Source organism: Podarcis vaucheri (assembly GCF_965113315.1).
Source record: "Podarcis vaucheri genome assembly, chromosome: 5".
Classification (NCBI taxonomy): Eukaryota; Metazoa; Chordata; class Lepidosauria; order Squamata; family Lacertidae; genus Podarcis; species Podarcis vaucheri.
The window spans coordinates 25,635,720-25,660,588 of record NC_138763.1 but is presented as its reverse complement, the minus strand read 5'-3'; the positions used below and the strand labels follow the sequence as shown (position 1 = coordinate 25,660,588).

Sequence of the window (24,869 nt, the reverse complement as noted above, 5' to 3'; positions counted from 1 at the left end):
TCACCCCGGAAAAAGGCGTCCGCTCTTGAGCTGGCGGAGGAGAGACGTGTACTGTCCTGAGCCGTGACCCCCGCGACCCGGAAGGAGAAAAGGTTGGGCCTGGCTCAAGATGGCGCCACCCACGCCGCTTCTGGCAGGTGGGTTGAGGCGGGCGAATCCATAAGTTGCCTGGTTTTTTAAAAAAATTTTTTTATTTTTCGATGTAGCGCCGCGTGCATTATGGCGGGTGCTCTGGGGCGCTGCGTGTTGTCCCCGTGTCCGTTTCAGCTGCATCCTCGTGCCGGAGTTGCGCGAGGGAAGTCCTGCGCGTCGCGCAGGGCGATCCTAAAGGTCTCCCGGGGAAGCGCCGTTCCTCAGTAGCGGAGCGCATTCATACTCAAGCGGGCGGCCGCTGCTCCTTGAGGAATAGGCAGGCGGGGCAAGACTTCGGGACGGAAGTCCAGGGCCCCCCCTAAGCTAAGCAGAAAGAGCGCGCAAGACTCCCAAGGCGACAGCGCTAGTTAAAGCATTTTAAGCATGACACGCTGTCAGCTAAAGGAATTTGTGTGTCTCCCCCCCCCTCCCCCTAAAATCGTTGTCCAGAGCCGTGAGAGTCCCTGACTTCATCACTGAGGACAGTAACTGAGCTTGATGGACTAATGGCATGGCTTGGTCGAAAGCAGATTCTTATAAATTTACTTAGATGCAAAGACCTAAAAAGCTTATTGGGGCTTCTTCAAATGCAAGCGTGTATGAGTTCTATCGCCTTACTCGGAGGTAAAGGGCAAGGCACCCAGTGTGGCTTCCTCCTACTCAGTATTCCTAGGATCACACTCTTAGATGTTTTACCTGGGACTGAGGGCCACTGAGTTTCATAGGGCTTCTCTACCAACGAGTAAAGCTGCAGTCTTATCCATTTAGTCTGTGGAGCAAATCCTAAGCGATTTTTCTAATGAGGAAATATGCATAGGATCAGGCTTTACAGCAATGATATGGACAGTTGCACATGCTTATGTGCATGCACACACAAAAGACTATCTCCCTATCTCCCTTTTGAATCTCATCTGTGGGTGTCAGTTTCAGACTCTATTGCCTCTCCTAAGTTAGAAGGGCCATAGCTCAGTGATTGAGCAACTGCATTGCATGCAGAAAGTCCCATGTTCAGTCACTGGCATTTGCATGAAGGACTAGGAGAGACTCCTTCCTGAAACCCTAGAGAGCTGCCAGTTAAGTACAGTACTGAGTTAGATGGACCAATAGCTGACTCGGCAAAAGGTAGTTTCTTATGTTTCTATGTAGAAGTGGGTTCAACAATGCAGTAATTGCACTATTGGGATTCAGTATTTGATGTAAAAATTCCCAGTAGATAACTTATTTTTAAGTCATTAATGTGATCTGATCTCAAAATCATTATATTTAAGCCTAGAGTATCTGAAAGCAACATAGGACAGAGTTCCTATACTTTTTATAATTTTAATGATTTTGGAGGGTAATGTATGTCATGCCATAAGCCTGCAAGAGGTGAGAAACTTTGTGCCTTCTTAAACTACAAAATTAAAGGTGCGGGACATACTGTGGTTGCCAGGTTACAACTGAGACAGGTTTTGAAAGTTAGGCTGAAGGAGATAGTGCCATCTTTGCAATTTTTTTCTGCCCCAATTTTCTATTGAGTTCTTTATTTGCAGTTCCCCCTTCTTTTTTATAGCAAGCAGAACTCATAAGTTTTAAAGGAAAACGTAGGTGCTGTGGTGATAGGGTTCAGCTTGTATTATATAGGGTAGTACTCCTTTTGAAAAATCAGGCATGTAGTCTTGGGGTACTCCTGGACCCAGCTTTGTTCATGTCTAGACAGGCGGTGGCAGCTGTGGGGGTGCTTTTTACCAAGCTTACATTGGTGTGGCAAGTGCACGCATTTCTAGGAAGCTCAGACCTGCTTTAGTTATGTATATAATGAGTAACTACAGCAAAGTCAATGGGCTAGTTTGCACATAACACTAAACTATGGTTCATTAAACCATAGCTTAGTATTATATATGGACCCTGCTCAGCAGCTTAACTATGCCTTGATTGCGGACAACAAACCATAATCTGAAGCCATGCTTCGCTGTTGGCTTACAAATCTTGGTTTGTTTTAACTATGGCTTGGAGATGTGTATTTGTTTGATGACCTACCCCGGTTGCTCACCCAAAGAACCAGTAGCAAATGAGACAAGAGCAGCATGAAACAATTTTTGGAGAAATTTGTATTTGTATGATCATCTGTGTGAGAACTTGTGGTTACCTGCAGTTTGTTAAATTAAACATGGCTTGGTATTGTGTCAACCAGGCTTATGTGAGACTGCCTCTGAAAAATCTCTGGAAACGTCACCTGGTCCAGAATGTAACAGTAAGGTTATTGATAGGTGCCCATCCCAGTGAATGTGTGACTGCCATTTATTTATATTCAATCAACAATTCTAATTCTCAGTATAAACTTGTTCATTCCCCTGCAAAGATACAAGTATTCAAGCCTCAAACTTTGACTGTATTCAGACAGTCATTTTTCTGCTTAATAGGCCTAGATATGTGTGAAACACTTCCCTATGCTCACAGCGACTTCACTTATTCCTTTCTAGCATGAATAATCAAATCAGGAAGCCTCTTATTTCACCATCATTTCCCTTTTGTCCAAACTAGGAAACTGGCTACCAACTTCAGAAAAAGCACAGTTTGAAGTTGAGTTTATGACTGTTGCTTGTTCTGAAGCTGCCAAACTATAAAGTTGATTCAGATGAAGTGGGAAATTGTTATTTGAAGGCTTGAGGAGCAAAGGGGCACCTACTAATGTTAATATTTCAGCTTATTAATGTGAGGTATGATCATTAAAATAGGCTTTTGTTATGTAAACATTGAGTGCTAATTCTATTAGTGTGAAATAAATGCTATTTTTTTTGATAGTGCGAGGATCTGAAGGACTCTATATGGTGAATGGGCCTCCTCTTTTCACAGAGAATACAGCATTTCAAAGGTACTTCACTTTTCTCTATTGTTAAGTGCTATTTTTAATTGGAATTTTATTTATTTATTGAAAGCATTTCTAAAACATTGCAAGCAAAAGCATAACACAAAGACAATAAAACTGTCATAAAAACAAAGATACAACATAGAAAACAGTGAAACAGTATAAAAACAAAAAATCAGTAATAATAGGATCCAATCTTATGAGTCAGACAGCCTGGTCAAGGAGATCTCTTTACGAGGTGGTGGCAACTGATGGATAATGCTTCACATAAATGATCAAAACTATATCTCATTGATTAAATTCAGATGTTAATCAATAACAAGTAAGAATTGGTATACTTATATACTGCTAGGGATATTTATCGAACACAGTCTATTAATATTTTTCTATGCATTTTGTGTCATATACTTTAATTGTGATAGAAATGTATTTGTTTTTCCAGGGAGTCTGGGAAAAACAGCAAAGTTTTTGCTTTCAGCAAGGATGGTTCCCTTTTTGCTTGGTGCAGTGGAGAACAGTCAGTATAACTCCTTCTTTTTTAAACATTTGTTAAGAAGTTTGGGGGCCTATATTAAATTGTGCAAAGTGTGTTAAAAAAATTGCTTGAGGAAGGAAAATTGCTACAAATACATGTCTTTGTAGGTATGTTCATTCAAAACCAACCTCAGTCAGTTCTCAATTGGACTTCCAAGAAGAGTGGACAGGAGTAAAGCTTTACCAACACATACAATTCTCTACAATTTACGCATTGCTTTCCAGATGGTAGGATTAGATTGGTAGAATTGACAGCCTAAGATGCTTGAATCATGGATGCAGTTGGGCAGGCTTAGCTTACTGAAATGCATTGACCTAAGCATGTGTAGGATTGTAGTTTCTGAAACTGAATATCCTCCCCTTTCCATTTTGAATTAGTACATTTCCAGAGATGTTAGTTCTGTTTTGTCGTTCTTGGAGTATTGTATTGCACATGTGTGCCATTCTCAGCAGTTTAGATATCACTTAACATATAGCAGATGGGACTGTTACTGTTTAACCCAAGGCCAGCTCCCCAATCTTACTTTGTGCCAATTGGGACGAAGTAGTGTGTGAATAGGCCAAAAATAGAAAGGTTCTCTTATCACAGTCATTTGCAATGTGACTCTTGCATGACTTCAGTCTCAAGGGCATGGTAGTGAAACGTGTGCACACGAGTCTTTGAAGGTTTGGAGTTTGGTGGTTACACACTGAGGAAACTTAAGCACCAGGCAACCTGCAGCCCTCAGCCTAATATGTGATTGTCTGGGAGGGAACAAAATGGTGGAAAGAGGTGGCAGAGAGAGAAGGTTTTCCCTATCTACCTTTGACCTTGGATTGTCAATTGCTAAATTACCCACCAAAGGAATGCAACCTTGATAGGAAAAATAATTATATTAGTGAAATATTGAACAGTATGGTAAGTGGAAATATAGTTCTATATTCTATTAAGTGGTTCAAAAGAAAGCAAATTTGGCACTGAACAAATAAAGCCTGCTATAAATTAACCACCCTAATCAAACTTTGTTGAAGTTACCTCTTTTGCTTCCAGAGTAAACATCGTGAATGTCACCAGCCATGAGGTGCTGCGTTCTTTTGATCAGCCGAAGACAGTTTGCCTTGAATTCTCTCCAAAGAGCAATGTCCTGGTAACATGGCAGCCCTACACAAGTGAGTACTTCAGGTGTCTGCTCCAGCTTCCTTCAGTGTACACATGGCTGCAGTCGTGCATGTTGTAAACATTGGAAGGTTCATAAACACGACAACCTTTTGTATGCTAGGATTGTAAGAATACAGAAGAAAAATCAAAAAGCTTCCTTCTGAAGTGTCATAGTAATAAGTTGTGTATGGTACCTTTGACTTTCCTTTTTCCAATTTCCCATTGCTATGCCCTTCAATATAGACTGCAAGCTCTTCAGGAGAGGGACTTGCATTTTCTTCCTTAGGATCCCCCCTCCCCACCACTTATTCTCTGTTGTTAGTGTCAGCCAACATCCCCAACAGCCCCAATCTTGTGCCCATCAGATGCTTTTGACTCCAGCTCCCATTAGTTGTAGCTTGCATAGCCAATGAGTGCTTATATATTTGTAAAATTTATTACCTGCTTTTCACCAGAGGCAGGTTGCAACAAGTGGAAAGTACAGTTATAAAATAGATAAGAATCACTACTATAAAAAATGCAATTTTAAAATAGATAAAAATCACTTCAGTTTTGAAACACATAAAACCACTGTGCACGGTGATGGGAGCTGTAGCCTAGAGCAGCAGGTTAGGGAAGGCTACAGTAAGTTAATAATAATAATGGAAAGAATCATACTGATGGAAAGCACCAAAAAGTCATTATGTCTGATTCATCATCCAGCACAGTTCAAGGCCTTCCAGACATCATGCCCCCAACTAAAACCAGTGCATACTCAATTAGATGTGATGCTATTTTCTTTCTCTAAAGGCAGGAGTGAGTGTGTGTCTGTGTCTGCATGTGTTTGGGGAGGGAGTTAGGGGTTTAGATCAGAGCCATAGCACAGGGAATGGATTAAAACACACCCTGCAGTTTTTTCCGCTTAAATTGTCCCCCTAAAACTGCTGTTAGCTGTGAGGTAGGGGAAGAGAGATCTTGCTTGTCTACCCACCCCAGACAGTGGTTTCTAGTGACAGGGGTTCGGGTAGGCAGAGAGCAAGCATCTAAACCAGGGAATGGGTTAAAAAAAAAAATCATCCAGCACTGCAGCAGCCCTGATTCCATTTCCCCTGTGGCTGCTTTTAGGTAAAAGGAAATGGCATTGGCAGATCTGCAATTGAATCTCCCATGTCGCATCTCGTTTGGCCCGCAAATGGAGAGTAAATGTATTACTGTTTGGCACAACTAGTTCCAGATGAACTCAAGCAAAGAATAGAGTGACTCTTGCCAAAAAAATGCATCTACAAAGGATTTTGACATCAGAGGGTAAATTTATCTGATAGGATAAGCCCAGGCTTTTGCTGACCCTCTAAGATTAGACCCTGTTTTATGTGATTGAATCTTCTGAATATCTGTTGTAATCACTTTTTACATACTTTTATGTGTTTCTATATTGCTGTTTTACTGGTTTTAGGTTGTCTTTTTGTTTTAAAGTTTTAACTAGGTATTTTTTTAGACTTCACACTACTTTTGAACCATTTATGAACTATTAAGAGGTTTATAAAGGATTTTAAATAAACTTGCGTATTGCATCTCTAAAGAGTGTCAGGGACTGAGAATTTTTATTTTGGAAAAAACCTGTTGTATCTAGGTTTGTTTAAGAAGGAAAATATTTTTTCACACTTACAGATATGGGATCCGTGAAAGCAAATGCTAAAGAAAACATCCTGTTTTCTTGTTCTTGTGTGCTAGCCTCTGGTATAGCATTCCCTATAAGGCATTAACAAAACGCATCAACAGAACCCATGGTCAGGATGTTGTAGATTAGGGAAGGAGATCTAGTGCTTATTTTGAAGGTCACCACTGCAATATATGTTGTTTGTTGTAGCTTCTAAAGATGGAGGAGCAGGAGTGCCCAACCTTCAACTTTTTGATGTGAATACTGGAAAGTTCTTAAAATCGTTCATCCAGAAAAAGATGCAGAACTGGTAAGTAGCATTCAGGATAATTTATTATTCACTAAAGCGACTTGAAAACTTTTGTACTTGAAGTTGCAGTATCTGATTTTGTTCTGCAGTTCATAACATGGTATATTTCATTTCAAGCAACCTTGTAGATGGTGAGCAATATTTGACATCACAGAAGAAGACTTCTACTCATGCAGTAGGACTTCCCCCAACACAAATCTGCTCCAAAAGGTCCCCTAAACTCCCAGAGCAGATTTTGGGGGCATGTAGGGGGTTGCAGAGTAAAGAGAGGAAGTATGCGCTTCACTGCACAAGGGACATCTGTTCTGTTGGTGAGGCGATATCATTGGATGTCAGCCTGTCTTAGCAGACCAGAATGAAAGCAGTGGGATAATTGAAAAATAGCACCAGTAACCATTTCAATACTTTTTTCCTAATTGAATAATTCTTAAACATTTTCAAACCACGTTTCTAAATCACTTGCCCCCCTCTCTAACCATTAGGTGCCCTTGCTGGTCAGATGATGAAAGCATATGCGCCAGGAGTGTTAACAATGAACTGCACTTCTTTGAAAACAACAACTTCAGTATGCAAGCCCTTTCTTGTTCTCTAGATAAGCTTTCCCTTTTAGTTTGCCTTTATTTCTCTTGTGTTTTGAGCGCCTGCATTTATCACAGCTGACCGATTCTGGGGAACCATAGCGTTTATTGAGGGCCTTGATACAGTTTTGAAGCTCCCATCTATAGTACAAAATCCACATTGGCCTAATACCTAAGGAATACTTGAATGGATGAAAATCAGAAATAGTTCTGAAAAATGTTTTTAGAAAGTGGTCCTTACAGAGGGGGCAGCAATGCCAGGTAGGTCTGTGAATTAATTGCTCCTGTGGTTCAGCCAAAGATGCATGGAAGATAATGAGAGACAAACTCCAAGAGAGCAACCTTGTGTAAGTTCACTCGGAAGTAAGTCCCACTGTGGTCAATGGAACTTTCTCCAAGGCAAGTGTAAATGGTTGCTACTTGAATGTGGTGATGGAGGCAGATATGAGGTTGAGTAGCAACAACATCACACTGGCAGTGCAGACACACCCATTCACATTGAAGGCAAATGAGTCCTGGTAAGCCGCAGCCAAACCTGGGCTCCAGGTAGACAGTCTTGCACAGGTAAATTTTCTGAACCTGTTGCAGATGCTCTAACTAATCATGAGCAGTGCCTTACACTTGGAATTTGCCAAGGCATCAGCAGTAGGGACTCATGACCAATGTCTAGTTTAAGCATTAAGGGAGGAAGCTGCTTGCCCTTTGGGAAATGTAATGGTGTTTGGAGGCAGACTCTCAGATACATAAAAGAGATAGGAGCACTTGATTCAACAGTGTGAAGACAGCCTGAAGCAAAGTAGCTAACTTACTCAAGAAAAGCCCAAGGACCAAGCTCTCTCATAGGGGAACCTTTTGCAGGGATGCGTACCAGAGATGGGCAAGGGCCAGAGGCAAAAAGTGTGTGATACTTTTGTACAGGCTGCATTCCAGCCATGCAAAAGTCAGAAGTTTCTACTCGCACCCACACATTGCTGCATCCTCCATACAGGTAAGCAGGAGATTATTACACATTTCATGGTATTTTACATCAATACAAGGATGGTGCAGAGTAGGTCTGGTGAGGGGTATGGTGTTGGGGGATTTCTGAGAGCCTAGCAGAGGCCTGGAGGGCCATATGCAATTCTTAGGTCTAAGGTTCCTCACCTCTACTCAAGAACATAGCTAAAAGAAGAGGTTGGGCCACACTTAAGCTGAGGAGCTGCTTTGAGCTGTGCCTGAATGCATGTATAAACTTACTTTTTGAACGCACCCCTTAAAATATAGACAGTTTAGCTGAAAAAGCTTTAAGAGTTGTAGAAAATGTGGTTTGTTGCTCCAATATAGATAGATAGATAGATGATAGATGTGCATCATGCTGTGAGAATATATAGCTTTAGTGTAAACCAATTTTGAAGGGGTTATTCTACTACATGAAGAAGACCTTTACCATTTTGTGTGTGTTTGCTTTTTACTTGCTAGCATAGGCTCATCAGCAGCACAATCTAACAATTATTTAGGTAACTTTGATTAACCTGAGTAAAATTATGATTTTGCAGGTACAATTGCAAATAAACTTCATTTGCAAAAAGTCACCGATTTTGTGATATCGCCAGGGGATCAGCCAACTAAGGTGCCTTCTTTTGATTTTTATTTCTTCGACCATTTTAATTTCGTAGGAATCCTGAAAAGGTTTATGAATTATTCGGCTTCTGTCTTTTGTGCTGCTCTTAAGAATTGTATTACCAAGCTGATTAAATGTTATTGACACAGGTTGCTGTCTATGTTCCTGGAAGCAAAGGAGCTCCATCTTTCGTAAGGCTCTATCAGTACCCAAACTTTGGAGGCCCGCAATCTGCATTGGCCAACAAGAGTTTCTTTAAAGCTGATAAGGTGACGATGCTGTGGAATAGTAAAGGTATAAGAAATTTCAAATTTCCCCTGTCTTTATCTGTCAAGCAGTGAATGTATTGATTCTCTGTGTTCTTCTGTGTAGGTAACTAGTGCAAGTGTTTTGTAATTCTAAGTGCTAATTGCAATTTTCTTCTATGACATTTAAACTATACTTGCAGCTACTCTTCCAGACCAGTCCCATCCCCTGTAGTTCCCAGCATGCAGCAGTCATAGGCACCCTTCCTTGGGAGTACAATCAGACTTGCTTCTGAGTAACAGGCATTACTCAAAAGCCATTGAGACAGACTAAACTGACAAAGAACATGAATTGTGCAAATCTTCCGTTCATTCTAAATGGAGCTTCTATACAGGTTCCAGATATATTGCCTGTCTTTAAATATGTCACAAGGGATACTGCAATAAATGGATGCTTGTGATTCTTTGAGCGGTAATGCAGTCTTCGAAGCTTTGCCAAGAAAATACAACTTCATGGCACATTTTATAGTTCTCCAACAGTATCACATTAATGTGCAGAGTGCCTTTTGCACACGCAAAGGAATCTTTTGCTTTGTTTCTGTGAGTTAACTCCAGTCCTTGCACGCTAGGGTTGCTGGTATTCCAGTGAGTTGTATATAGTACAATTTTACCTCGGGTTACATACGCTTCAGGTTACATACACTTCAGGTTACAGACTCCGCTAACCCAGAAATAGTACCTCGGGCTAAGAACTTTGCTTCAGGATGAGAACAGAAATCGTGCAGCGACGGCGCAGTGACAGCGGGAGGCCCCATTAGCTAAAGTGGTGCTTCAGATTAAGAACAGTTTCAGGTTAAGAACAGACCTCCGGAACGAATTAAGTACTTAACCCGAGGTACCACTGTATACTGGTCAGGAAGCATTACTATAGCAAGCACAGCGGCCATAAACGGTCTTTGGGACGTTTATATAAACTCGGTGCGAATACAGCTCTGATGGCTGATCTGTGCACCGTGGCACATGAGCTCTCTTTCAAAAACAAATTAGGCAGATTTGTAAGTTGGATTTATCTTGCTAAATGATGATTCTTCAGCTATGGTGGAACAGTCCTTTGCTGCAGCAAGTAAAGCAGAAAATGGTACCAGGCTGCTGGTTTTCCCACAGTCTGTACAAATTGGTCAGTGAGAAGAAGGGGGTTCCACATGTAAGAACCTAAGAGCCCTGCTGGATCTGTCTCCCCAGCACCCTGTCTTCCACAGTGCCTGCAAGAAACTGTTGCTCTCTCTGTTGTTGTTCCACCGCCAGCAGCTGGTACTTTAAGAGCTGCTGCCCCTGCCTTGCATTCCAGTTTCATTTTATTGAACCTTAAATTAATATCATTGGGTAGTTTGCTTTCTGAAACATTTAATTATTGTTGTTTTTATGTCCAAATAGCTACGGCTGTGCTTGTAATCGCTAGTACAGAAGTTGATAAAACGGGAGCTTCATATTACGGGGAACAAAATCTGCATTACATCGCAACGAATGGGGAAAGTGCTGTCGTACAACTACGTAAGTGACTCTCCTTGTAATTGTATAATGAACTGAAAAATCGTCCTCCGTATATGCTAAAAGATCTGTAATGTTCTTTGGAAATAAACTTCAGTCTCCTGTGTTTGCTCTGATGACCAACCTTGTACAGATTAAATTCCTTTGGAATGTTTTCGTTTTGACTTTTGCTATCTGAAGTTCTATTCATTCAGAAGAAGTGAGGAAGTGCGGATTATAGAGAGGAGATGGGGACAGGATGGAGCGCCTAATTCCGTTAAGGAGCCCCTGATTCTTGAATTGGGAAAAGAAAGTGGTTAAAACTAGGACTCCAAATCAGTTTTAAAGCCCCAACCCCCAATTGTTGAATTGCTTTTAATCTGTCGCACTTATTATAATTCAACATATGTATATATTACAAAGCTTAAACAGATCATCCATCTTGAGCACGTGATAGTTGGGGCATGACAACTTAAGTAAGAAAAGGGTACCTGTTCGTTTTAAGAAAGTAAAGCCCTCTTAACAGTGTCTGGGCCAATTGCAATACTTTCAAATGCCCCGATATCCAGAGTGTTTACTACTAATGAGACTACTCTTTAAATCTGTAAAACATGTAGACCGTTTTAACCGATTAAGGTTTTTAATTGCAATGAATTAACTAAACAAAGAAAAATGTGCGGCCCTTGTGGAATAGCCTTTCAGGGCTAATCCTGCTGAAAGAAACTTGGGTAGTGTTCTGGCCACTGAATAAGGAGGTGTTTCTCTCATCACGTGGCCAGGCTACTCGCTGGCTGTTGCTCCTCAGTAGTGGCAGGAGAGATTCTACCACCGGCTGTGGTAGAATAATGACAGTCTAATGTAGGCCTGAGTAACTGTGCTACTGTAGCACAGCAGGCATACAGTGTGGTGTCTAGATGCTTGACAATCCACACACAAATACACACCTTCAGTGTGTGTGTGTGTGTGTGTGTGTGTGCGCACTCACACATGCAATCCGAAAGAGGCAGCAAAAAAAAGATTATTGAATCATTCTGCTAAGGAACAATAAGGCTGTTTTCAGCTTCACAGGTTACAAGTTGTGGTGGCCTGTTCTAATATCTTGCAGTTTTAAGGAGGCTAACGTTATGCCTATGCTTGTTAAGAGAAACTAACATGACTTGTAACTGTTCTTCAAAATCAATTCCTTCTTCAGGCACATGTAGATAACAGTTTAAAAAAAATTCAACTGTTTCCTTTTTCTCTAGCAAAAAATGGTCCTATTTATGATGCAACCTGGAGCCCCAATTCCACAGAGTTTTGTGTCGTCTATGGTTTTATGCCTGCCAAGGCTACAATCTTCAATCTGAAATGCGACCCCGTGTTTGACTTTGGAACCGGCCCACACAATGCTGCCTACTACAGCCCTCAAGGGCACATCTTAGTCTTAGCTGGATTTGGGAATCTCAATGGGCAACTGGACGTTTGGGACGTTAAAAACTACAAACTCATTTCCAAACCACAGGCCTCGGATTCCACGTACTTCGCCTGGTGCCCTGATGGGGAACATATTGTAACAGCTACATGTTCTCCAAGGCTGCGGGTTGGGAATGGGTACAAGATCTGGCATTACACAGGCCCTGTCCTATACAAGTATGAAGTCCAGCAGAACGCAGAACTTTGGCAAGTTGCCTGGCAACCCTTTTTGGATGGCGTCTTTCCAGCGAAGGCAGTAACATATGCTGTTCCGAGCAAAGCGCCGAACGATGAGCCCAAGGCTGCCCAAGCTTACAGGCCCCCGGCTCTGAGAAACAAACCTGTGACTAGCTCTAAACTTGTAAGTAACTGCTGCCTCTGTTGTAAAATGTCTTGCTGAAAAATGTCTTCCCAGCTCTGGGAAAGGGTAGGGGGCACGATATTAAATCCAGTCCTTTGTTCTTCCGCTTCAACTGGTAATTAGCACTATTGAAGGCCATTTAACTAGGACTTTGCAAATGCCAAGATTGGATTCCCCTACCCACTTGCCCCACCCAACTATAATCATGTATTGTTTATAAAAGCCGCTGAGGTACACATAATATAGGAAAGGTATATGTAAGCACTGATTTGCACAAGTGTTTTTCTGCTGTCAGATCAGTACATGGTTGTTTTTTTCAGTCTGTGGGAGTAAAGGCAGGGTAATCTTAAATACTCATTTCTTTTCAAACAGGCTGTGCAATAGAAGTACAGTAACTTCTTCTCCCAACTTTATTTTTAATATAAAGGCCTTCAGTCACCTAAAAAAGTGGCACATTAAAACGTTATAATTTTAACAATTAGTTCATATTTCCAAAACAAATAAATATATTTCTGTGAAAATGCTCCTGTTTTTGAATAAATTTTGGCTCTTTTGGGCAAATCAGGCTGTAAACCTTCATAAAGTAAACCAACTACTATTGTAGGAGGCCTTGCTGGCACATCACCAGGATAGACACTTGGTATAGCTCAACAATGGCAGAGAAGTTTCAAACCATGCAGCCTTTTTATTTTTAAAAGAATGAATATGGTTGGGATTTAATCCCACAAATTCCTTACCAGACGCTTTGAATTTGTGGGTACATTATTTGCAGCACTTCCTCTGAATTCTTCTTTACCAGTTCCTCATCCCTGTAATCATAGAATTGTAAGAGTTGGAAGGGACCTCAAAGGTCATCTAGTTGAATCCCCTGCAATATAGGAATCTCAGCTAAAGCATCCCTGACAGGTGGCCATCCATGCTTTGCTTAAAAACCTGCAATGAAGCAGAGTCCACAATCTCCCGAGGGAGTCCCTCCCATTGTTGATCAGCTCTTACCATCAGTTCTTCCTGATCTTTGGTCAGAATTTCTTTTCTTGTAACTTGAAGCCATTGGTTCGTGTCCTACCCTCCGGAGCGGAAGAAAACCAGCTTGCTCCATCATTCGTCCTGCCTATTACTGCATCATGGGAGCCTGTTCCATGATCAAGCAGTATCCCTGTTGTGTCGCAGGGAAAGGGGGGCTCACAGGGGATGCCATTTGCACAAGGAGATTCTGGTAATTGGCCTCCCTTTCCCATGAGGATTAAACAGTTATGACCATATCCCTGATGGGTTCTGACACTAATGGGGGTTTACATCTCAATAGTGGAGAAGGGGAAAGCACCTCCCAACAACATTTTAAAGACTTGAGATGACAGAGCGAAAGGAAAGTTAAAGAAAAGTGGCAGTAACTAAGCTTGATGGCAAATTAGGTTTTATCCTTTTATAGTAGTACGAAGAATTAATTCCTCAGGGCTTACTTCTGAACAGATTGTTAGCAGTCACTAAAAATATTATACAAGAGCAGTACTATTCACTAGGGTGAAATATCATTTTCTTCCTAACATAATAACCTCTCAAAACTTGTTTGGGACACGCATGCAAATGGGTACCATGTATACAGCCTGCAAGGCTTTCCCACAGCTGCCATTTCTGGCTTTGACTCCAGAGTCCTTCATTCATTTGTTTGATTCTTGCCTCTCTGGAAGATGTTTAAGGCACTGATAGCCTACCAGAATATGAGAACCCTAGGTTACAACGTCAAAGATACCATGGAGCTGGTGTTTCCTAGTATAAATGGGAAACTATAATGTCATGCAAGAACACAGACTCAAAGGCACGATACATTTCAAGCAGAATCTGATTTGCAGTAACTGAATCGCAGTAGCCTCCTAAATAATAATATGCTGTGCTTTTCTTTTTTTTAATCTGTTTGGGTACTGCCGATAGCTCTTATCTCTCTAGCCCAGCTGCATCCTCAGTTATAGGGCTGAAGCTCAGCTGTTAGAGCATGAGACTTTTAATCTCAGGGTCGTGGGTTCAAGCCCAATGTTGGGCTAAAGATTCCTGCATTTCAGAGGGTTGGAGTAGATTGCCCTTGTGGCCTCATCCAGCTCTGCAATTCTATGATTCTGTGATTTACGAATTTAACGCTTCCTGTGTCAGTTCACATACAGAGTCACTACTATGCCTTCATCTCAAATGTAAGGTCTTGTCACTTTTCCTGCCCAGGCATTACAGGTTTTTCCCCCCTACATTTATTTGCGCAAAATGACCCTTGGGTATTTTTTTCCTTCCTTGTTTTTCGTGTGAGGTGCCAATGCATTCCTTAACCGCAGTTGAGATAGGAGAGGAGAATTTGTTCCAGGAAGGTAGTCCCATAGTTCTTCATCTCCTAGCTATAAGGAATGGGAAACCTATATTAATCTGCATTTACCTTTTATGTAGAGAGTCCTTAATCTCCTATTTTCCTTTTTCAGTATTCAAAAACAGGTTTGAGAACATAGCTCTTTACTACCTCTTTCTTATTTTCTTTTTGAAAGAGCGTAACCTGAGTCTACCAGCACTGAAAGGAGTGTTGGTTTCTCCCACACTGCTGGTCATTGCAAGTGACTTATTTCTTACTAACTTCATAAGCACAGTTAATAAGAGGTTTGTTACGAAAGAAGGCTGATGTAATCCTAATTGCATGTGATAGAGGAACAAAACTGGTCATTGAGAAACATATTAAGCTTCTTTGAATTTTTTAAGGTGTGTAGTGGGTTAAAGTTGCTCATAGCACAGTCTAATACAGGCATGTCCAACAGGTAGATTGTGATCTACTGGTAGATCGTGGGGTCTTCCTGGTAGATCCCGGTAGATCTCTGGCCCCTCAGTGATCCCCTTTTCCCCCTCCCAACGACAATGGGTAGATCACTGCCAGTTTTTTTATACTGTGAGTAGATTGCAGTACATTGGGAGTTGGACGTCCCTGGTAATACATGTTCACTCAGAATTAAGTTCATTGGGGGGTCTTCCCATAGTTAAATGGGTGTTACTTAGGGGACTGCAGGCTAGGAATCAAGTAACATTAGGGGATTTAACCTACATGATATATTAAAAAATTAAGCTGCACAATGAAGAGGGGGAAAGCTCTTGTCTTTATTATTTTATGAAGGTTTAAAGGTATACCTGAAATACCCGTAGTGCAGTCTTTAATCCCTCACTTGGTTACCACAGGCAAGTCTGGAATTCCCTCTAGGTGAGCAAGCAGGCTTGTGAAAGAGAAACCGAGCCCTCTCTTTCGCTTTTGCCAGCCGCTTGGATTCTGTACTGGTTGTGGAAGTAACGAAGCCCTTTCCTCGAAGGGCAGTGTGGAAACAGCAGGCTGGTAAAGAAGAGATTTGGCATCCTCTTCCTCCTTCCTGAAATTACTTCACTTACTGACTGCAGATTTTTATACCAGCCTCGATTTTTTTACTCATAAGATGGTTGTCTCTTGCAAGCCAAAGATGACTGGTAAAAATGTTTGGATGGTTAGTAATAAGGCTGCAGTAGTGGAAATGAAACAAGCATCCCCTGAAACACAAAAGCAAAAACGAAGAGAACTGTTCCTCCCCTCCCCTCCCGGCTGTCTTTATTGAAATGGATGCTTCAAATGTTTTCACTTCCCATGCACAGAAGCAACACTTGCGCAATAAATTCTGTGGAATCCTTGTGCATAATATAGATTGAGAATGACCAGCTGGTTGTCTATAGGCCACGGGTGGCCCATAAAAGGATTGATCTGTCCCTTGGCAAGTCGACCAACTTTTTAATCAAGATGGAATTTTAAAAAATTGGACATATAAGGAATAATTGCTTTCAAAATGTGTGTGTGTGAGAGAGAGAGAGAGGGGGGGGGACAGATAGAATGACAGACATTTCACACTTCAGTGTTGTCTCTCTCTATAACATGTCATTCTCATCCACAAAAGTTGCTTTCTGTGACATAAGCTCACCTCCAGCCCCTTAACAGCTTTATAGTGGATAGAATTATCCTGGGAGTACCCAGGATACTTTGTGAACCCTGAAACAGATAATCATAATTGAGTAATACGTGCACACACACACTGTAATAAGTGACAATCTACATGGGTTTCACACAATTTCTTAACATGGAAGTGAGTCCTCTTTTGTAGGGCTGAGATGGAGAACATGAGACCCTCCAGATGTTGGGACTACAACTCCCATCATAATTGCTGATGTTGGCTATGGCTGATGGGAGTTGGAGTTTGACCACATCTGGTAGGGCCACAGGTTTCCCATCCCTAGTGTAGGGGTTGTGTAGTTGTGGCATTGCTATAAGACATGTGACGTAAGTGAACATAAAAAACAACACCACAAGCCCCTCTTATCAGGCAGCAGATAATTATGTGTGGGTTTTCTTATGGTAATTTTGTTCCCCCCCCTTGCTTTCTCTTAGCATGAGGATGAACCACCGCAGAACATGAGATCCAAAAATGGCGATAAACCTTTATCTAAAACAGCACTCAAAAATCAAAGGAAGCACGAGGCAAAGAAAGTTGCCAAACAGGTATAGCTGCTGCTTCAGTTCTCTTGAGCAAACTGTTGCATTCACATTTTCTAAACCTGCTTACCTATACCCTGAACAGAGCCAAAACGTGCTGAATTCCAACATTCTGGGGAGCTTAACATGTATACCATTCGTTTAAATGTGCCACGGGGTTGTATACGAAAGACATTGTTCCAGATGTTGATTTAATTTGTTGTTTTTTTACAGGAGGCCAGAGCTGAAGGGAGCCAGGAAGTTACTCCGGCCTCACCAGTACAGAATGCATCGCAGAATGCGGCTCCCTCCATAACATCAGGAGATCCTGAGGTTGATAAGAAGATAAAGAACCTGAAGAAGGTGGGGAGCTTTTCAAATGAAGGAAGCTTGTCTGTTCTGGCAAAAGGTCTTCTCTCCAACCCCAAACCCCAGTACCTGACAGTTGTCACTTCTCTCACCATCTAACATTATTATTATCATTATTATTATTATTATTATTATTATTATTATTATTATTATTATTTATTATAGCATCTAGATCAAGGGAAGTAATAGTGCCACTGTATTCTGCTCTGGTCAGACCTCACCTGGAGTACTGTGTCCAGTTCTGGGCACCACAGTTCAAGAAGGACACTGACAAACTGGAACGTGTCCAGAGGAGGGCAACCAAAATGGTCAAAGGCCTGGAAACGGTGCCTTATGAGGAACGGCTAAGGGAGCTGGGCATGTTTAGCCTGGAGAAGAGGAGGTTAAGGGGTGATATGATAGCCATGTTCAAATATATAAAAGGATGTCACATAAAAGAGGGAGAAAGGTTGTTTTCTGCTGCTCCAGAGAAGCGGACACGGAGCAATGGATTCAAACTACAAGAAAGAAGATTCCACCTAAACATTAGGAAGAACTTCCTGACAGAGCTGTTTGACAGTGGAATTTGCTGCCAAGGAGTGTGGTGGAGTCTCCTCCTTTGGAGGTCTTTAAGCAGAGGCTTGACAACCATATGTCAGGAGTGCTCTGATGGTGTTTCCTGCTTGGCAGGGGGTTGGACTCGATGGCCCTTGTGGTCTCTTCCAACTCTATGATTCTATGATTCTATTTTATTATTTTAGTATAATGCTTAGGTGCACAATAAGGGTTATTAGGTACAGAGCCAATGTTCCCCAAGGCAGCCAAAGTCCTCCAGTCTCTTCCCTATTGTATTAGAAATAGCGTGGCAGCTGCTAGACAGGCTAGATGAGATGTCCTGTGAGTGCCAAAAGTAGGGAAAATGCTGCAGACACATATGCAAGTATTATTAGTATATATTTTTTTAAAAAAAAGGATGGGAACCTGTAAAGTTGAGAGCAGTAGTGCAGAGGGGTGATCAGCTCTTCCTTGCTGCCCCCCCCCAAAATAAATCAAAATGGTCTGCCAGCTCCTCTTCTTTCTGGAGCAGAAAGGTTATAGGATGGTGTGATGGGATGATTAGCTGCTTGTGCTTAAAATCGTGCTCCCTCAGAGTTTGTGCGGCTCCACAAACCTCTGTGTGTGACAGAGCTCCTCAGACATGTCTGCTCTAGTCACTCGTAGAGTCTGACAGTGGCTGTCGGCGGAAGCGTTTCCAGCAAAGAAGCTCCTTAACGGAAACGCGTCTCCTGGACTCACGACGTGGCAGCTTCCTGCGAAGCATTGGTCTCCCTATGGTTGCTTCTGACACCTCCCCGCTGTTTTCGCTGGACGTGTCTCTCACCCCTCCCTCTCCCTTGCTAGTTCCTGCCTTGGCTGCTGCGTCTCTCTCAGCATTCCTGAGATCCTCCTCCAGAGACCCTTCTCTCCCCCTGCTGGTCCCTGCTTTAGCTGCTGACTCCCTCCCAGCCTCTGGGAGCCCTACCACCTCCCTTTCCTCTGATGTCAGTTCCCTGACATCCACCTCCCCTCCAGGGCCCCCTTCCCCCCCGCCCATACTCTCTCCTCTGGGCGGTGAGGAGCTGAAACCCCGAAAAGAATCCTCTTCATCTTCAGACGTCTCGAACATTTCCCTCCATCGGTCTTCGTTCCGGCTCGCTGAATCCTGCTCCGCCTCGGAATCTGAGAACCCCTCCAACTCTTCTTCTTCGTCGGTGGTGGCAAAGTATTCCCTCCGGAACCTCGCCACGGGCTGAGGCTTACGAGGAAATCTCTGATGAAAAGTTTCTATTAAAACCTCGTCATCTACATCCTCTGCCATGACCCAAGTGTTTTCCGACTCCGGCTCCCCTTCCCACATTACCAAATACTCTACTTGATCCCCCTTCCACCTGGAATCGAGAATCTCCGCTACATGGTAGCTGTGTTCCTTTTCCTCCATAGCTGGTCCCCTATTGACCCTCCCTTCTCTGTCCCCTTTATACGGTGACAGCAACGACCTGTGGAACACTGGGTGCAGCTTCATGTGGTTCGGTAACCGGAGTCTGAAAGCCACTGGGTTGACCTGCTGCGTGACTTCAAATGGGCCCAGCCTTTTGGGTCTTAACTTCTTACATCCCCCTTTGAATGGTAACCCTTGGGTAGACAACCACACCTGGTCCCCCACCCTAATGCTTTCACCTTCCCTTCTGTTTTTGTCTGCCTGCCTCTTATATTCCTCCTTAGCCCTGTTTAAGTTAAGTTGGAGCTGGCGATGGATCGCTTCCATTTCTTCAACAAACTGTTCTGCAGCTGGAACACTCCAGTTCTCCCCTTCCCCCCCTGGGAAGGCTCGGGGATGGCACCCGTGATTAGCCAAAAAGGGGCTCATCCCCGTGGACACGTTCTCTGCATTGTTGTAGGCAAATTCTGCCAACGCCAGCTTCTCCACCCAATCGTTCTCTCTGTCATTCACATAACACCTCAAATACTGCTGGAGGACACCATTAGCTCTTTCCGCCTGCCCGTTGGTTTCTGGATGACGGGCAGTTGAGAAATTAACCTCTACATGCAGTAAGCTCATGAGCTTCCTCCAGAACCTGGAAGTAAATTGTTTCCCTCGGTCAGAAACCACTCTCAAGGGGGCGCCATGCAGCCTAAACACATTTTCTACAAACAATTTAGCGGTTTCTTCTGCTGTGACCGCATGTGAGCAGGCTATAAAGTGGGCCATCTTGGTTAACAGGTCTACCACAACCATGATGGCTGTTTTCCCTCGAGACTTTGGCAGATCAGTCATGAAATCTATTGCCACTGCTTCCCATGGCCTTTCAGGCGTGGGTAGTGGTTCTAATAAACCTGCCGGTGCCCGCCTCTCCCCCTTGGCTCGTTGGCATTGGTCACATCCTCTCACATACTCCCGCACATCTTCCCTGACCTTGGGCCACCAGAATTCCCTGGTAACCAGCCACATGGTTTTGTGTTGCCCAAAATGCCCTGCTGTGGGGCTATCGTGCAGTTGCTTGAGTACCTTTTCCCTCAATTCCCCTTCAGGTATATATAACGCTCCCTTGTAGTACAACGCCCCGTTTCTCTCCTCAAAACCCCCGGGTTTGTCTCCCTCCCTCCTGAGACCCCTGAGTTTGTCCTGGGTGTATTCATCCTGCACCGTTCCCTCTACCAGCTCCCTTTGCCCCACCAATGCCGCCCCACACACCCAGCGGTCCTCTGGAATGACATGGGTCTCTTCGGGTGCTCCCTCCCCCTCCAAATATTCAGGTTTGCGTGAGAGAGCGTCCGCCCTAACGTTCTCTGGGCCTGGCACGTAACAAATCTCAAAGTTAAATTTGGAGAACTCCTGGGCCCATCTCAACTGCCGTTGGTTGAGCACTCGCGCCGTTCTCCAATACTCTAGATTCTTATGGTCCGTGCACACTTGCACCTTGTGTTGTGCACCAATTAGCAGGTGCCTCCATCTCCGGAAAGCCTCATGAATAGCAAGAAGTTCCCGGTCGTACACCGTGTAGTTCCTCTCGGATTTGTTCAGTTTTCGCGAAAAGAAGGCACACGGTCGCCACTCTGACTCCTCCCTCCCCGGCTGCAGAAGAAGCACCGCCCCTATGGCTCTGTCAGATGCGTCTGTTTCGACCCTCAGCTTTTTTTGTAAATCCACATGCTGAAGTTGTTCAGCAGAGGCGAAGGCCCTTTTCAGTTCCTCAAACGCTCGCTCCGCCTCCGCCGTCCAAACAAACTTCTTTTTACTGCTGAGACAGTCCGTAATGGGCGCCGTCAGGTGGGCGAAGTTTCGGATGAACTTACGATAAAAGTTTCCAAACCCTAGGAACCTCTGCACATCCTTCTTGGTTTTGGGTGTTTTCCATTCCAGCACTGCTTGAACCTTGCCGGGATCCATGGCCAATCCCTTGTCTGACAGGAGGTACCCCAGGAATTCCACCTCCTTGGTATGAAACTGACACTTCTCCAGTTTCACCCACAGCCTGTTGGCTTGCAGCCTGCTCAACACTTCTCTGACGTCTCTCACATGTCGCTCCTCATTCTCCGAATACACCAACACATCATCTAGGAAGGCCACGCAATTCTTGTATAGCAAAGGCCCCAGTACGTGGTTCATGAACGATTGAAAACACGCGGAGCCTGCTTGTAATCCAAAAGGCATCACGAGATATTCAAATGCCCCCAAAGGGGTGAACATGGTGGTCTTCCATTCATCCCCTTTCCTTATACGTATTAGGTTGTACGCCCCCCTTAGGTCCAGCTTTGTAAAAATCTTTCCCTTCCGCACCCTGGTCAAAATATCATCAATCCTGGGCATAGGGAAAACCACCGGTTCTGTCACTGCATTTAACCGCCTGAAATCACATACAAGTCTCGGCTTGTCCGTGTGCTTTTTATCCACAAAAAACACTGGGCTACCCCCCGCTGCTTTGGACTCTCTGATGAAGCCTCTCTTAAGGTTCTTGTCAATGAACTCTCGCAACTCCTGCATTTCCCGGTCTGACATGGCATACAACTTGCCTACAGGAAGCTGTGCTCCAGGGAGTAAATTGATCTGGCAATCAAAGGGCCTATGCGGGGGTAGTTTGTCAGCTTCCTTCTCGCTGAACACGTCGCTGAGATCTGCATACTGTGGTGGTACCTTCACCTTCTCCATTACTTCAGTCCCTGCTAGGGTGGCTTGGGCCCCTGCTGAACCCTTTTCCCCCCTGCAGTGTTCTAAACAATGTGCTGAACCGAAGGAAACCACTCTTTGATGCCAGCCCACCAGCGGATCATGTAGGGCTAGCCAGCTCATTCCCAAAATAATGGGAGCCCCTCCCAAGGTGGCCACATTAAACGCTATCAGTTCTGTGTGCCTTGCCACCCTCATTATCATTGGGAGGGTCTGCAAGCTGACTCCTCCTCCCAACAGTTCCCTGCCATCGATCGTGGTCACCTGCAGATGGTAAGCATCTGGAAGAGCAATTTTAAGCGAGGATAGGCACAATGTTCTTATCTAGATATGCTCTCTTATCTTGCAATAAACCAGGCACAGGCAAACTCGGCCCTCCAGATGTTTTGGGACTGCAGCTCCCATCATCCCTGACCACTGGTCCTGTTAGCTAGGGATGCTGGGAGTTGTAGTCCCAAAACATCTGGAGGGCCGAGTTTGCCTATGCCTGCAATAAACTAATGTGGCACAAAATCCTTTACATTCAGCAGCCACCACTCCAGGGTGAAGAGCAGCAATCTATATGACGGCTATTGCTCTCAATAGAGTGCTTGAACCTACCATATCTCCTTTAGGTAAGCAAGAAATCAATGTGTATTTTAATCACTCAGCTGCCCGCTTGCCAATCTGTGGTTTGGGCTGCACAGCTCAGGCTCTCTCTGTGCTGTTTACACTTTTCCGCAGGGAAAAATATATTTCAAAGGAGCGTGGAGGCATCCATGACCTTGAGGACAATGCTTAGGGAACAGTAAAGGGCACTTTCTCTCTTGCCTCCCCCCCAAAAAAAAAAAAATTCTTACAGCATAAATATTCAAATGTTGTCTTAAAACGTGTTCTTTTTTCCACCACCACAGAAACTAAAAGCAATTGAACAGCTGAAGGATCAGGCTGCTACAGGCAAACAGCTAGAGAAAAACCAGGTATGCCTATTCATAGATTATTCTGTTATTAGGGGATGGCTTGTACAGCACGTTAAAAGTACTAAAATGTACTATTAGTACATTGTAAATGTAAAAAAGCACTATTCTGTTTTCTTCTGAAAACAATAAAAAGTTGCCAGAACCGAGATTCGATTTCTGTTTTTTCTTGCAATCGAAACAAAGGCTCTGAACTTATTTGAATGCTCTCCTGTTAAAGTTGCAATGTGGGACTAAAAACAGAAGTCATGACCTAGAACCTCTTGAATGCAGGGAACTCTCCTTCCCACACATGGCAGGCAGACGTCTTGAAATGAATAGTGTTTGTAAGCACATGAGATGAACCCTGCTGGATTGGACCAAAGCACCATCTATCCCATGTATGGGAACCCTCAGGCGCTCCAGATGTTGCTGGACTACAACTTGGGGCCACCACTGAAGGGGAGAAATCAAAGGGGGCCATCCCTTTGGGGATGGAACGAAGGGGTGGGCCAGCCCCTTGTGCTAGAATTACTGTTCTAACGGGGATGGGGTTTTTAACTTGAGTGGGTGCTGTTTATTTTGTTGGGTGTGGTGGTTTAAAATTGTTTTTAAATATTATATGTTAATTTGTATTTGGCATTTGTGAGCTTGGGTATTGGTTAGGGGCCTTTGTTGGGGAGTGCATTTTTTTTCTCTTAGCTTGTATACATTAGTATAGTTAATAGTTTAAATAATTTTCATTACGTATTTTGTGCTTTTCGTGTTGTACCTTTAAGTTGTGATCTGCCCTGAGACCTAAGGGTTTAGGGCGGTATACAAATTTAATAAATAGCAACAACAATTCCCATCAGCGCCAGCAAGCATGGTCAGGGGCCAGGGATGATGTCAGTTGTAGTTCAGTTGTGGTTAGAGGGCCCAAGAGTCCTCACACCTATTCTAGCCCAACAGCCTGTTTTTAATTAGTGGCCAGAGAGATGCTTCCAGGAAGCCCATTGGCAGGCCATGAAAGTAAGTTTTCTAACCCAGTTCCTGTGGAGTCCTAAAGCATCTAAACATGGACGTTCCGTTTGGCTGCTGCGACTGAGAGCCATTGATACCCACCAAGAATCTCCCATCTGGATTTAAGTTAAGAAATGGTTCTCAGAAATAGATAGCTTTTATCGAACATGACTGTTCTTTGTACTCAAGTTTAATTTTTCCTTTGCCTATGCTGATGGTGTCTTCTGTGTATATGTCCTAGCTGGAGAAAATTCAGAAAGAGGCTGCCCTCCTAAAGGAGCTGGAAGAGTTGGAGCTGGGTGTTTAGAAAGAAGACAAATGAAACTCACGGGTTCGTTCTGTAGAATCATTTAATAATAAAAGACTGGAAATGCTCATTTAAAAACACCATACACAGCTACATTTTTATTTCCTTGTCCCTAATATATGGATACATGTAAAATTTTTGAGCAGAAGTATTGTAAATCAAAATGAGGCAAATAACTTGCTGTGATTCCAAAATGGTATTACTGAACTAAATAAAATACAGTGGGTCCCTCTGTTTACTCTTTGGCCAGATACAATAGAAGTGACCCTTATGCAATAAGAAGACTGTAGAATATAATAAAAAGCATTTTCCATTTAATAAAGATTTTGGTGTTTTCTTTATAGGTCTTGGATGTTTCTAACCTGCTGTATTTCTGTTTCAGTGTGACTTTGTGGATTGAGACACATTTTCCTAGATACTGGGATTTCAATTTCTCTCTCATAGTACAAGAATGTCACAATTGAGAAAAGGGATTGAGTATAAAGGAGAAAGGACATGTCCCTCCTCTGAAATGGAGACAGGAGGGATTCATGAACTCCCTGATGAAAAGGGAGTAAGTTTTGCCTTCCTGGAAACCCCAGTTCCAAATCAATTAGAAGTAAATGTCTGAACTTATTCGTGTTTTCACGGTGTGCTAGAAGTGAAAGGAGGAATATTAGGTAACTGGTCAATATTCACAAGAGGATCCATCCGTTACACCGTTG

The 24,869-nt window shown here is 43.3% G+C and overlaps 1 protein-coding gene across 1 annotated transcript; it reads left to right on the top strand.

Annotated features, from left to right (window-relative positions):
• On the top strand, positions 1–24,487 carry EIF2A (eukaryotic translation initiation factor 2A). Its single transcript, XM_082224284.1, has 14 exons — positions 1–137; positions 2,917–2,986; positions 3,423–3,497; positions 4,545–4,663; positions 6,499–6,598; positions 7,081–7,163; positions 8,712–8,785; positions 8,926–9,070; positions 10,456–10,572; positions 11,793–12,361; positions 16,785–16,895; positions 17,103–17,231; positions 22,815–22,880; positions 24,100–24,487. The coding sequence occupies exons 1-14, from the start codon at positions 110–112 to the stop codon at positions 24,163–24,165; spliced, it is 1,752 nt and encodes a 583-aa protein (XP_082080410.1). The 5' UTR covers positions 1–109; the 3' UTR covers positions 24,166–24,487.
• Positions 24,488–24,869: the final 382 nt, after the last annotated feature.